We start from the raw sequence: 14,818 nt of genomic DNA on the forward strand, positions 1-14,818 counted from the left end.
CATCCCCTCTTGACTCACATTGTATTTTAAAAAGCTAAACATAACAGCTAGACACATTAAACAAGAGTAGGCCAAAACAATAAGACACAGACATTACACTAAAAGTTTAAATGTTGCATTTAAAAACACTTGCCCAGACAATGAGACACTCCCGTGGGGGTCTGAGCATGCACACCGGGAAAAAACAGGTTGAATCAATGTTGTTTCCACGTTATTTCAACGACAAAAAAAATCTATGTGATGACTTTAAATTAATGTGGAAAACTATAAACTCATTGGATTTCCAAAGTTATCAACGTAAGGCCATTTAATAATTTTTTACCTAACTTTTAACCCAAATTGAACATGGCGAATTTTTTTTTACATTTAATGTTGAATTCACAATAGTTGACGACTCAAACAAATGTAAATGAAAACTAAACGTTGAACTGACGCCGCACACCAGTGGGTGTGCACCTTTCTGAACCGACTGCATAGCAGATGCAAAGCCAATAGTAAGCAAGCACCTACAGTGCACTTAAGCCTTGTTCACACTGCAGGCCTTAATGCTCAAATCAGTTTTGTTTTTCAAATCCATAATGGAATATAGACTGTCCAAATGGCAAGTTAAAAGTGACCAAATCGGATGTGTGTGTTCAGACCAGTCATTTGCTGACATGGCTACGCTAGTTGTCATATTAACGACAGGTGTGCGCGCAGTGGTGTAGACTGATTGGTGGTGCTCGTGCTTCCTATCACTAAAAAGTTATGTTGCAAGTTGCCATGGACGTTTCCCAGTTGCTTTGAATGTTCAAAATCAGTGTCAGAACAATTAAAGCTTCAACGGATAAGATGATCCAACTTTCAAAATGAGTCGTTTTTGGCTAGCCACAGCTGTCAAGAAGCTAGCTAGCTGTTTAGCTTTCTAGCACATTGACTCATTTGTTTGTAAACAATTAACAAGATAGTGAGCTAACGTTACCACCACATGTTCTTGTCAACCGTCAACAGAATAGCTAGCAAGCAGCAAGATATGCGAAATAAGTCTAAAAACCACTTGATGGCAAATAAATCATATTTGACCATTCAGACACAAATCGCATTGCCAGAAATCAGATTTCTATCTGATTTCAAACCACCTATGAAGGTGTGGCTTGAAGTATCTGATTCCATGTGCTTTTTGGCAGTTCAGACTTCAGGAAAAACGACAGATATTCCAAAAAATTTGATTTGAGTCACTGCCATTGTGAACAAGGCTTAATTAGGCTAATAGACTGGACAAGAGCAACAGCTAAGCTGGGATTTGGCTAATTACTTAGAATAGAAAAACACGCTACAATTTGCAGCATGCTCTACTCACAGAAACACAGGGGAGAGGGCAAGCACTCCTAGAAACCAAGGTTACTATAGTAAACTAAAACACAGACTAAATCTAGCCATGAACAAATTATTTAGTGAACTGAAATAAAATCATTAACAGATCTGTTTGAGAAAGTAGAAATACTGAAACTATATTTTGCTGCAAAACAAACTAAAATAAAAACCAACAAATTATGTTCAGTTCAAATTGGTTGGGGTTGTGATCGAGAAAGAAAATTGTGGTAAAGCTTATGAGGCATTTATAAGTTTTGATGCTATTCATCAATAATCAATGGGTAGCCTAATAAAATGGGTAGCCTATTCTTCGAGAATCAATGGGTAGCCTAATAAAACATTTAGATTGTAGGCTTCCTCTAAAGCTACAATCTGTATGTTTTCCTACTTTCTGTCTCTAACACAAAAACTACATAACTAAATAATAGAAAAACGAAATATTTTTTAAATAACACTAAACTAAATACAAAATAACTAAATAGGTCTGGAAACTAACTGAAACTAAAGTTTAAACAATTTAATAAACTAATAGTAATAAAGATGAATGGAAAAACCCAACTATAATATCCTTATCTTATCTCGTTCCCAATTCCCTCCCTGTCTTCACAGCGGCAAACGACACTCTCCCACCATTTGAGTGAGTGCAATAAAGATACAAGCAAGGGCAACATTACCCAATGCTCCCCCCCCCCCCCAATCACCTGCTTGTGCTCTCGGCTCTGCCTTATAAAAGTTTCTCCAGGGTTCTGGCCACAGTTCACAAGCAGGCACAGGTGAGAGCGATTAGTTCATGATTTGGTGATGTCATTTCTTGCTCGCTTTTTTACAGTTACACCACAGTACTGTGGACTTCATATTGTAAGAGTGATGCTAGCTATGTTACTTGTGTGTTCATCGTGATTTTAGTTTCTGAGATTTGCACAGATTGCCTTGTATGTGAATTTATACATTTTACAATTTATTAAAATGTTTGCCTTTGATAGAATTGTCTATCAAATGGAATGATAGCTAAACAGACTGGTACCCAGACTGCAATTCTCAGACCTTTCTTGATAGTCTGTTCCTGTAACTCAACAATACTTTCTTGCACATTGATATATCTTCATGGAGTCAGATATACATTTTGATAGACTTTGTTAAAGGTAGACTCAGCGACATGACGGGTTGCATGCGAGCTATATATGTATCACGTAGTAGCCACTTAATCAATGTCGATCATTAGCTGAATGCTAATTTTGGCTACCAGCTGAACCATAGCTAAACAGCTTATACATTACAACTTTAGCATATAAAAGTGAGCTTAGAACAAAACTGGCTTAATTGGATTAACATCATGTAAATCATTACATGAGATGAAAGTGAATTGGGACTGAAATTGTTTCATTCACTGAGGAGATGAACCCGCCTGCTGCTGCCTTTCCATTTGAAATGACCATTCTTTTACCGCGACAATTAAAACATTAAAACAGGCTATTACTGCAATTTCAGGTAAACTCAATAAAACAAGATTCAAATATATGGAAAACGTCTACACAGTTCAGCTGTTTTAAAAAGATTTCTCTGCTATTAAGATTTTTTTATTGTACGAGCATTTGGCTGTAGACAATTCTAAACTCTACTGCTTGGGATGGGGGCAAGTCTAGGAGGAGTCTAGCACACTACCTACGAAGGTGACATAGGAGATATTAAAAATGTATACTACAGTAATATGTGTACACGCAGGTATTAAACTCTCTTGTAAATGTACGTAGTGTAAATTACCCCTTTAGAAATGTGAAATTGTTAAGGGATGCATTTGCTCAATTGTTTGATCTTATTTGCAGTGTGGTTTTAAGTCATGAGTCAACTACCTAGATTCTGGAACCTGGGATGGTCTTCCTTCATTGACTGGTGGAGTAGTCAGAGTGTTTCAGAGCAAGGTGATTTTAAATGCTTTTGTGTTATCGGATGGGAGGAGCGTGTTCTTTCCAGGGTTCTCAACCGGTGAATAGATATCTACAATGCCATGAATTGGTATTGTATAAAAATCTAAACCATACAAAGAACTTGTTGGTGATTGTAATTATTGACTTTAGGATCAGATTACCACAACTCTATTCAACCCTCTCTGCTTTTACCTCATTAGACTACGTGACAACTACAGGACCTTCTCAACCCTATGGTCAGCAGCACCTGAATGAACCTCTTCTGGACCACAGAGAGGGTCAGCTCTTCCTGACCGAGGCTTTTAAAGTCATCCTTGAGGAGGTGCTATGTAAGGGCATAGACGTCAACGAGAAGGTCTCACATCCCTAAATCAAACTGTTGACTGTCTCTAGCCTAACATGACTGTTCTCTGCACTGTGTCATATTGTTAGATATTTTGCTGCGCAAGCCTTTTGGTAAGTCTTGAGTGACAGATAGCTGTCCTGGTGGGTCATGGAGCAAACATTTTTAGGAACCACTGGGCTAGTACCATTATGTTAACTGATATCATCTTCACACCTGACTGTGCACCACAATCTAACCATAGAGGTACACACTCAGTACTGTATTTTCAGGGGTTTCTTGTGCTTGTTATACCCCTGGTTATAGGTGTGTGAGTGGCGCGAGCCAGAGGAGTTGGCTACTCTGCTAGATCTGGAGCTGAGAGAGAATGGGGAGCAACAGCACCAGCTGCTGCAGAGAGTACGGGACGTGGCCAAGTACAGCGTGAAGACCAGTAAGTCCACCCCGGGCCTAGCTCTGGTCCTGGGTGCTAGGGTGGTTTGCTGCTGGCCTCACTAAGACCAGAGCTACCCGACCCCACAGGGAAACCTTAGAGTGAGATGAGTGTGGTTCTGGTTACAGTCGCTTGGGACTGTCCAGAATGCATACACTAAAGCAAAGTGCATCTCTCTCTCCAGATCATCCGCGGTTCTTCAATCAGCTCTTTGCCGGGGTGGACTACCATGCCTTGACAGGACGATTCCTTACGGAGGCTCTTAACACTAGCCAGTAGGAGGGAGCAGTATATATCAGTGGAGGCTGGAGGGAGGAGTTATAGGTGGATGCGCTCATTGTAACGGCTGGAATGGAACGGAGTAAAAAATGTGGTTTCCATATCTTTGTGTTTGATATTGTGCCATTCCAGCCATTACAATGAGCCCATCATCCTATATCTCCTCCCACCAGCCTCCACTGATATATATGCATATATACATTCCATAAAGTATGTTATGAAGGGGCTTGTGATGGACAGTTGTATAATTTATTTTACAGATATACCTATGAAGTAGCGCCAGTGTTCGTCCTGATGGAAGACGAGGTACTCTCCAAGCTACGTTCTCTAGTTGGGTGGGCACAGGGAGATGGCATCTTCTGCCCAGGCGGTACCATGTCTAACATGTATGCCATGAACCTAGCACGCTATCGGGCCTTCCCAGAAGTTAAACTTAAGGGGCTGTGGGCCCTCCCTCGACTGGCTGTCTTTACATCTCAAGAGGTGGGGGAAAACAGTATGGTAGAAGTAATGCACTATTTAACTTCTCATTCACATATTAATTCGTTCTACGCAAACTTTCCTCCAGAGCCATTACTCTGTGATGAAAGCAGCTGCCTTTCAGGGTATTGGGACAGAGAACGTGTTTAAGGTCAACGTGGATGATAGGTAAAGTGATAAGAACCTTCCTTTGACTCTTGTAAGTCATCTCATGAACATCTATGATTCCTAGGCATGCATGATCTACAGATTTTAACTCATGCTCTCTGTTATCCTACAGGGGTTGCATGATTACAGATGACCTTAGTGAGAAAATTGAGCTGGCGAAATCTCAAGCAAGTTTACTGTGGTTACCTTGTAAATTTACTGTGTCAATTTTATTATATCTGCTGTGATACAGTAATTATACAGATAACAGTTGGAATTGCCACTAGACTAATGGGAATTGCTGATAGACAATCAGTGATATCTTACACAAGGATCTGCTCAATTCCTAGTACTCCGTCAGCATTCAAAGTATTTTATCTGCAATTCCTAGTAGTCTATTGGCAAAGCACGTTCACACTGCAAAGCACCAAGTAGAGATGTAAGGATATCATTCATTACCCCTCCTCACCTACCAGGGGGCAGTACCATTCCTTGTCCACGCCACGTCAGGAACGACTGTACAAGGTGCTTTTGACCCCCTGGAGCCCATCGCTGACATCTGTGATAGACAGGGGTTATGGATGCATGTTGATGTGAGTCCTTCTTAAAGTGATCTTTCATTCAAAATCAATCTTTGTCCAATGTTTTCAGACCACAAAAGTAGTCTTCTGTCAAGATGATTCCCGACAACACCTGTTATGTAGATCAAACTTCATAACCTAAAATAATGTCCAAGATGGCCACCGTCTAATTAAATCCTTTGCAACAGTGACCGTCTTTCCCATGTGATTTTGAGCTGAAGAATACTGATTGGTGTTGTCTTGTGGTTTGGCACAGGCAGCCTGGGGAGGGAGTGTTCTCTTCTCAAAGGAACACAAACATCTCATGAGAGGAGTTGAGAGGTGGGAGTCAGGTGCATGCTCAGAAATACAGTTGCTTGAATGCAATTTTACACTATATAAATGTGCTGCAAAAAAACTAAAAGTAATTCAGCCTGTGTGAGATAAAGTGTACGAAAGTATAGGTTAGGTGTCTTGATGTCTCGCATGACTGGGCTAGTCTTCCGTATTGGCTCAACATATGACTTTGACTCCCGAGTGTAATTATGTGAATGTGTTTGTGATCAGAGCCGATTCAGTAACTTGGAATCCACACAAGATGATGCTGACTGGCTTGCAGTGTTCAGCCATTCTGCTCAAGGACACCACGGTAAGACAACACAACATCCCTTCACCCAGCCTGGTCTCATAGACTAGACATAGCATAGTAATGTAAATCTGAGAAACTCAAATTAGTAGGTTATGTTTGGTATGGTTACATAAGACAGAAGGTTACTTAAGGCAAAAACACATTTTGAGTGGATGGGTAGGTGGATGGGTAACATGAGTGTCTAGCAATCCAAAGGTTACGTGTTTGAATCTCATCACTGACAACTTTAGCATTTTAGCTAAATAGCAACTTTCCAACTACTTACTACTTTTAAAATTACTTCACGTTAGGTTAAAGTGTTAAGGTTAGCTAACGCCTAACCATAACTTTAACCCCTAGCCTAGCTAACGTTAGCCACATAGCTAATATAGCATTATCCACCTAGCTAACATTAGCCAGAACATATTAGAATTCGTAACATATTGTACAAATTGCAATTTAACATTTCTAACAAATTGTAATTCGGAACATATCATACGGAATGGATGACGGACATCCACAAATTAATACATACCATACGAAACGTAACATATCATACTATTTGGACTGTCCCAGATTTACATTTATTATGTTATGTCTACCCCTGAGTCCAGGTTGCTTCATCAGATTCCTTACCCAAAGAGTTGTTGTTGAATTGCTGTGGCATTTGCATCTCTCGCCTTTGCAATTATGGAAAACACTGTAAAATCACAAATAATTACACCTCATACATGTTTAAATTGAACTATTTGTCAATGATAAAACATAATGCAAGTCCTTTATAATCAAAAACGTTATGTTCCTGCATTGTTTAAAGGGATAGTTAGACATTTTGTCAATAAGCCATTTGTCCTACTTATTCAGTTAGAATCTCCTCAATACCATTTTTATGTCTCTGCGTGCAGTTTGAAGGAAGTTGAAGGTACCCACTGGGCACTTCATTTTAATTGGGTAATATTTGGTTTAGACGTTGTTCAATGAGGTTACAACCTATATTCACCCACTCAAAAAGACAGCCGAAGTTAGTTGACTTTCGAATGTGTTATCCCTATGATGCTTTCAACCATCTTAAAGCCCAACTAAATTACAATGGAAAAACAATGTCTGATTTCTGGTTTAGTTGGCACCCAAATGTCTGTCACTGCACTTTCAACCATTTAAAAGCAAAGCAAGTTCAAATGAGAATACAATGTCATATGTATTCATTTATTTATACAACAGATTAGTGTTATCAATGTGCATCATCTAATAAAATAACCAAATGTCCTGGACTGCAGTTGAGATTACAGTCGTGGCAATATGTAACTTTTTTGGCGACTTGACAAATTCACATAGAAATGCAAGTTATAGATCTATCATTCTACTTGAAAGCAAGTATAAGAAGAGGTAGATATGTTCTGTGTGTGGAATTTCTATGCTTACCATACAATTTTACTTTCGGTTTTGTACACCAGCTTCAATCAGCAGAAACAACAATATTTTTGCTTACGGAAAAACATTTCAGTGGTTTGGGTGGTACAATGATTCTCTACACTATACTAGCTTATTTTGTCATAAACTTAAATTAGGCAAACTATTAGTTTTAGCAACCAGGAAATGGTGGAGCAATTTTTCTGCATAGCACATCTTTAAAAGTACAGTACATGGTGCAAGTGATCAATGCCATTCGAGATTCTGCATTAGAGCAATTGCGAAGATCTCCACAGACCTGAGACGACCTGCTATCTTGAACATGCACGCTTTATATGATTACATTAGAAGGAATGTATAGTTACAGTAACATTAATGTGACCATGGATGTGTTACTATTTTAAGGTTGAATGTTACGTTAGTTTATAAGTTAGACGCACAAATATCATACCCCCAAGACATGCTAACCTCTCAACATTACATTAAAAAGGGGAGGTTTGCATTTTTGGGGAGATATGATATTTGTGCTTATGTAACTTTCTCACTCATCCTTATTCAAGATTCATTCAGCACTATCCATTATCATGGTAGCATTCACATTAATGGAGAAGTTTTTAGAAACATTCTATTCTTATTTACAATAAAAGTGACTCCAAAATGACACAATACATTATTTACCATTCATTTCTATTGGGCACAAAATGATCTGAAACACAAACAACAAATGCATCCAACAAGTTTGTCACAAGCTTGATGTCATCATTGCGTACTAGGAATATGGGACCAAATACTAGACTTTTGACGACTTTAATACCACATATGTGAATTTGTCCCAATACTCTTGGGTCAGTCAGGGAAGACGCTTGCCAGCTGGTCAGCGCATGCTCTGAGTGCGCATCCTGGTAATCCGTCTGACCCTGTGGCCTTGTGAACATGAATCTATTTAAAGGTCTTACTAACATCGGCTACGGAGAGCGTGATCACACAGTCGTCCGGAACAGCTGGTGCTCATGCATGGTTCAGTGTTAATTGCCTCGAAGCGAGTATATAAGGCGTTAACGGTACTCAGTACTTTGTTGAAGCACCTTTGGCTGCGATTACAGCCTCGAGTCTTCTTGGGTATGACACTACAAGCGTGGCACACCTGTATTTGGGGAGTTTCAATCATTTTTCTATGCAGATCCTCTCAAACGCTGTCAGGTTGGATGGGGAGCATCACTTCACACCTATTTTCAGGTCTTTCCAGAGATGTTCAAGTCCGGGCTCTGGCTGGGACACTCAAGGACATTCAGAGACTTGTCCCGAAGCCACTCCTGCATTGTCTTGCGTGTGTGCTTAGGGTTGTTGTCCTGTTGGAAGGTGAACCTTAGTCCCAGTCTGAGGTCCGGAGCGATCTGGAGCATGTTTTCATCAAGGATCTCTCTGTACTTTGCTCCGTTCATCTTCCCCCTCAATCCCGACTAGTCTCCCAGTCCCTGCCGCTGAAAAACAAACCACAGCATGATGCTACCACCACCATGCTTCACCGTAGCACCAGGTAGTACCAGGTTTCCGCCAGACATGACACTTGGCATTCAGGCCAAAGAGTTCAATCTTGATTTCATCAGACCAGAGAATCTTGCCTTTTACTGAAGAGTGGCTTCTGTCTGGCCACTCTACCATAAAGGCCTGATTGATGGAGTTCTGCAGAGATGGTTGTCCTTCTGGAAGGTTCTCCCATCTCCACAGAGGAACTCTAGAGCTCTGTCAGCGTGACCATCAGGTTCTTGGTCACCTCCCTGACCAAGGCCCTTCTCCCCCGATTGCTCAGTTTGGCTGAGTGGCCAGCTCTAGGAAGTATCTTGGTGGTTCCAAACTTCTGCCATTTAAGAATCATGGAGGCCACTGTGTTCTTGGCCCTTCAATACTGCAGACTTTTTTTGGTACCCTTCCCCAGATCTGTTCCTCGACACAATCCTGTCTCGGAGCTCTACGGACAATTCCCTCAACCTCATGGTTTGGTTTTTCCAATTGAATTTATCACAGGTGGATTCCAATCAAGTTGTAGAAACATCAAGGATGATCAATGAAAAAAGGATGCACCTGAGCTCAATTTCGAGTCTCATAGCAAAGGGTCTGAATACTTATGTAAATAAGGTATTTCTGTTTTTTGAAAACATTTCTAAAAACCAGTTTTTGCTTTGTCATTATTTGTTATTGTTTGTAGATTGAGGAAAAACATTGATTTAATACATTTTAGAATAAGGCCGTAATGTAACAAAATGTGGAGGAAGGGGTCTGACTACTTTCCGAATGCACTGTAGCTCGTCTGGTAGGCTCGCGTCACTGTACATCTTGCAGCTGGGTTTCCCTTCGTAATACGTGATAGTTTGCAAGCCCCTGCCACACCCAATGAGCATCAGAGCTGGGGTGGTAGGATTCGATCATAGTCCTGTATTGATGCTTTGCCTGTTTGATGGCTAGTCGGAGGTTGTAGAGGGATTTCTTATAAGAGTCCGGATTAGTGTTGAAAGCGGCAGCTGGAGCCTTTAGCTCTGTGAGGATGTTGACTGTTATCCATGGTTTCTGGTTGGGATATGTACATACAGTCACTGTGGGACGATGTCGTCGATGCAATTATTAATGAAGCCGGTGACTGATGTGATAATATTGCTATTATAAACTGGTTACCAACATAATTAGAGTAGTAAAAATACCCATGGTATACGGTCTGATATACCACAGCTGTCAGCCAATCAGCATTCAGGGCTCGAAAGATTGAACAACTGGGTAGCGTCTCCGGCAACCAAACCGATAGAACGAATGACCAGCCGGCTTGGGTAGTAAACCCTAAATTTGAGTCAGGACTATATCTTGTGGAAATTTATTTTATGAAAATAAAAAAACATACCTTATTTAGAATAAGGCTGTAACGTAAAAAAGTAGAAAAAGTCAAAGGGTCTGAATACTTTCCCAAGGCACTGTACACATTTTAAAGATCCATTTTGTTGTCTTCCTTATCATTATTATTGAGCAAATTCTCAGCTATTCTTGATCTCTTCCCCTTTTCCACAGGACCTGTTAAAACGTTGCCACAGTGCAGATGCAACATACCTCTTCCAGCAGGACAAGTTCTATGACATGAGTCTGGACACAGGTGACAAGTCGATACAGTGCGGCCGTAAGGTTGACTGCCTGAAGCTGTGGTTGATGTGGAAAGCTGTGGGGTCACAAGGCTTGGAAGAGCGTGTGGACAGGGCTTTCGCCCATACAAGGTACAAACATAAACCCCAGCTAGCACATTTGGTTCCTTGGAAGTTGTGGGAACGTATATTTTTGCTTTCCCATTGGTTCTGGGAACAAAGCCATGTTTCCTGATTGGTAAAAGGTAACTTTTTTAAATGTTCTGAGAAAGGAAGTGAAAATGCCGCCTGTTCTGGTAATGTAAATGTTTTGGTTGCAGGGAGGTTCTGAGAATGTTTTACTATGTTTCCCTGAAAGTTTTCCTTGGAGTTTTTTTTAATGTTCTTAGAACTAAAATTATTTGAAAGTAATTAAATAACATTCTGAGAACATGTTTCAATAAGACTTAACACGGCCGTCTTAGATTAACTGTGTTGAATTTAGGACACATGGAAATTCATTGGCTTAGGTATTAATCGTGCAAACACATTTTATATTCTGTTCTCTAGCCATGGAACTATTTTTTATTAAGTATCGTAAATGTGCTGAGAATGTCCTAAAGCCAAGCAACTATCCTGCACCATTCCCAGAACATTATGGGAAGGTTGTATGCAAAATAATCATAGGACAGGGTTATTCAACTCTTACCTTACAAGGTCCGGAGCCTGCTGGGTTTCTGTTGCACTAAATGCACAAACCTGGTGTCCCAGGTATAAATCAGTCCCTGATTAGAGTGGAACAATGAGACACTGCAGTGGAACTGGCTTCTAGGTCCAAAGTTGAGCTTGAGGGACATAGGATAACCACACTCACCAAGCTCTAAGAAACATATGGTTCTCAGAACGTTATGTGCTAGCTGGGACATTTACAGAACCTACAGCTGTAATTCTGACTAGTCAAGCTCCTCACTTAAAACAGCTCAGAGCTCTCATTTTAAGATGTTAATCTAATCTATGTCAATTAAAGACGTTTCAAATGTTATGGAACAATGATCTGTGTGTTGACTGTCCCACACGTAGATATCTGGTGGAGAAGATGACGAAAAGAGAGGGCTTTCAACTTATAGGGAAGGTAAGTCAGTGTTTGATCAAATGTATAGTAACATTTTCTTCTCCCATTTTCATCTCACCTGTCTTCTGGTTTTGTCCTGTTAAACAGCCTGAGTTTGTGAACGTGTGTTTCTGGTTCATACCACCCAGTCTGAGGGGAAAGGAGAACAGTCCAGACTACCAGGATAGATTGTCAAAGGTTGGTGTGTGTCAAGTTGTTTACTATGATGCCAGTTCTATATTTTTTCAACTCAATTTCTATGACATATTCTACATTTAAACCAGTTAGTTTGTTGGCCTGGCTGACATAATGCTGTGATCTTGTATCTTCATCACCAGGTGGCTCCAGTGATAAAGGAGCGTATGGTTAAGCAGGGTACTATGATGGTGGGCTACCAGCCTCAGGGTGGACGAGTCAACTTCTTCCGCATGATAGTCATCTCTCCGCAGCTCTCCTACCAAGATATGACCTTCTTTCTGGATGAGATTGAGAGGCTAGGGAATAATCTGTGATAGTCATTCTAGTTATAGCCTTGCATCTCCATTTATGTCACTGACTCCCAGAATCTGTTTTGTGTTTTCTAACAATAATATTACTTGTTTTTTTACAGTTTTAGGGAAGCTACTTTGAAAATATAGTTTACCAAGCTACTAATTACTTCACAATGGAAGAATTTAAGATACCCTTAAGAAAAACAATTTACTTAACTAAAGTTACATTGCATTGGAAAAAGTAGCTCAATACATCCTAACTACTTTGTGATAAAGTACAGTACCAGTCAAACTACTCATTCAAGGGTTTTAATACATTGGTGTTTTGTGGGTACTATTTAATGAAGCTGACATTTGAGGACTTGTGAGGCGTCTGTTTCATTAAACTACACATTCTAATGTACTTGTCCTCTTGCTCAGTTGTGCACCGGGGCCTCCCACTCCTTTTTCTATTCTGGTTAGAGCCAGTTTGCGCTGTTCTGTGAAGGGAGTAGTATTTAACACTTTTTTGGTTACTACATGATTCCATATGTGTTATTTCATAGTTTTGATGTCTTCACTATTATTCTACAATGTAGAAAATAGTAAAAATACAGAAAAACCCTGGAATGAATATGTGTGTCCAAACTTTTGACCGGTACTATATATATATATATATTGCATGGCCTTTATGTATTATTTGGTTGTAGAACATGATGCAGGAGATCCTTCTGAAAAATACCCATGACAGATGCCAAGGGAAGCCTGATCGGTGCCATGATGCATTGAGACAGACAGAGGAGCCCATGGGCTGTGGGCTGCAGCAGAACCGTGTCAACATCCTGGACACGGTTGCATGGAAGAAGTCGCCCCTGAATAAACAGTGAACTTGAGTGACCCAACGTGCCTGGATTAAAGATGGCCTTGTCTGAGAAGGGTGGATTCTTACTCAATGTGTCTGCTTATGTTAATGTTTAAGCTGTTGTGTGAGTGTGTACGGTGGGGAGGGGTGGTGGGGAGGAGCTAAGGCTTTGCAGCTGACATGGGTGTGATGCATAAAAACACTCTGCTGGGGTCACAAGTCCATGAAGAAGCTTTCTCTGAGGCCAGTTCCTGCAGGGCCGGTCCTAGCCTTTTCAGGTCCCTCAGCAAGATTTGGTTGGGGGGCCCTCCACTTTGATGGTGGAGAGCAAAAAAATTACATTTTAAAGTTAATTTCCTACAATTCTACACATTTTGCCATGTGGCTGAGAATTGTTTTAGTCATTTAATAACTAATTTCGCCATGCGGTGTAGCTCATGTTTTGGCCTTTTAAAGCTAATTTCCTGAAATTGTACACATTTTGCCATGACTTATGCCATGTTGATAGGATATCTGTGTAAGAGTGACTAACAAAATCAATGGGGGCTCCCTAAGTTTAGATAGCTGGCTTGGCTAATTTATAAATCTAAAACATGTTAGCTGACATGGGCCAACTGAGTGACTGCTGAAGACGGAAACTGCTGATGCACAACAACATTTTGAAATTGCACCTGGTGTATTCTACTATTCTAACAGTAAATTGAGACCCCGAAACTTCAGTTAACCCTAACGATCGGGGGCTTAAGCGACCGCTTATGTCGCTTATGCCTAGGGCCGGCCCAGACTTCCTGCCTTCAAACCCACCGTGCATGCTGACTGAGGTTGACTGAGGTCACTGCACCCTGAGGGCCATGTTTGCATTTGGGGCCAAAGAGATGGGCCACGCCTAAAACTCTCAAAGGGACACAGTTTGTCTTCCTGTGGTAACATGAATCAATTTGGGGAATGCAGCAAGTTAGGCAAGCCCTAGTGAGTTTGCAAATAGACAGCTGGTTTTAAAACAAATCTTAGTAATGACGTTCTAATTTGAAGCAGTTCCCTCCAATGACGCTTGATCAGTTGGCCTTAACGAGCTAAGTAAAATGTAGTCAATGTGGTAGTTAGCTACAGTACAACAGTAGAAGCAGAACTGATCAGCAGGGTTTCACAGAATTTCAACATGAGGAATTTTCTCAGCAAAAAACTCCAAATGCTTACTGAGCCTGAACTAAGATCAACCAACCAATAAAAAACACGAGGACAGTACAATTAAACCAATGTATCAAGGACAGAAGACAGAACTCTGTCTATCAGGGTCTGGAAATGTGCCAGGATCTCTGGCTGTATCAGAGGAGGCTGGTGGGAGGAGCTATAGGAGGACGGGCTCATTGTAATGGCTGGAATTAAATTAATGGAACGGAGTCATGTGGTATCCATATGTTTGATACCGTTCCATTAATTACATTTCAGCCATTTCAATGAGCCCGCCCCCTTAATGCTCCTCCCACCAGCCTCCTCTGGTTTGTAAATCAGGGCCATTTACCATTTGCCTAGCAACTCTATACTAGGAGCAGGTGGGATATTTCAAATGTACAGCCACCAGGCCCAGATCAGATTCCTATTATTACAGGTGCTGCCAAAGAGAAAAGGTACCCAGTCCTTTAACTCCCACAGGTATCTTGATTATCTTGTACTATAACCCCAGTATGGACTGGAGTAAAATGTCCTTATGGGAAC

The 14,818-nt window shown here is 40.7% G+C and overlaps 1 protein-coding gene across 1 annotated transcript; it reads left to right on the top strand.

Annotated features, from left to right (window-relative positions):
• The first annotated feature begins 3,190 nt into the window (after positions 1-3,190).
• LOC120017904 (cysteine sulfinic acid decarboxylase-like) lies at positions 3,191-12,606 on the top strand. The gene is made up of 14 exons (XM_038960861.1): positions 3,191-3,272; positions 3,497-3,633; positions 3,928-4,054; positions 4,239-4,329; positions 4,594-4,816; positions 4,902-4,981; positions 5,094-5,148; positions 5,437-5,553; positions 5,798-5,862; positions 6,088-6,169; positions 10,613-10,812; positions 11,740-11,791; positions 11,879-11,968; positions 12,109-12,606. Exons 1-14 carry the CDS (start codon positions 3,191-3,193, stop codon positions 12,280-12,282), a joined length of 1,575 nt encoding a protein of 524 aa, XP_038816789.1. The 3' UTR covers positions 12,283-12,606.
• Positions 12,607-14,818: the final 2,212 nt, after the last annotated feature.

This window comes from Salvelinus namaycush, chromosome 22 (genome assembly GCF_016432855.1).
Source record: "Salvelinus namaycush isolate Seneca chromosome 22, SaNama_1.0, whole genome shotgun sequence".
NCBI classification, from domain to species: domain Eukaryota; kingdom Metazoa; phylum Chordata; class Actinopteri; order Salmoniformes; family Salmonidae; genus Salvelinus; species Salvelinus namaycush.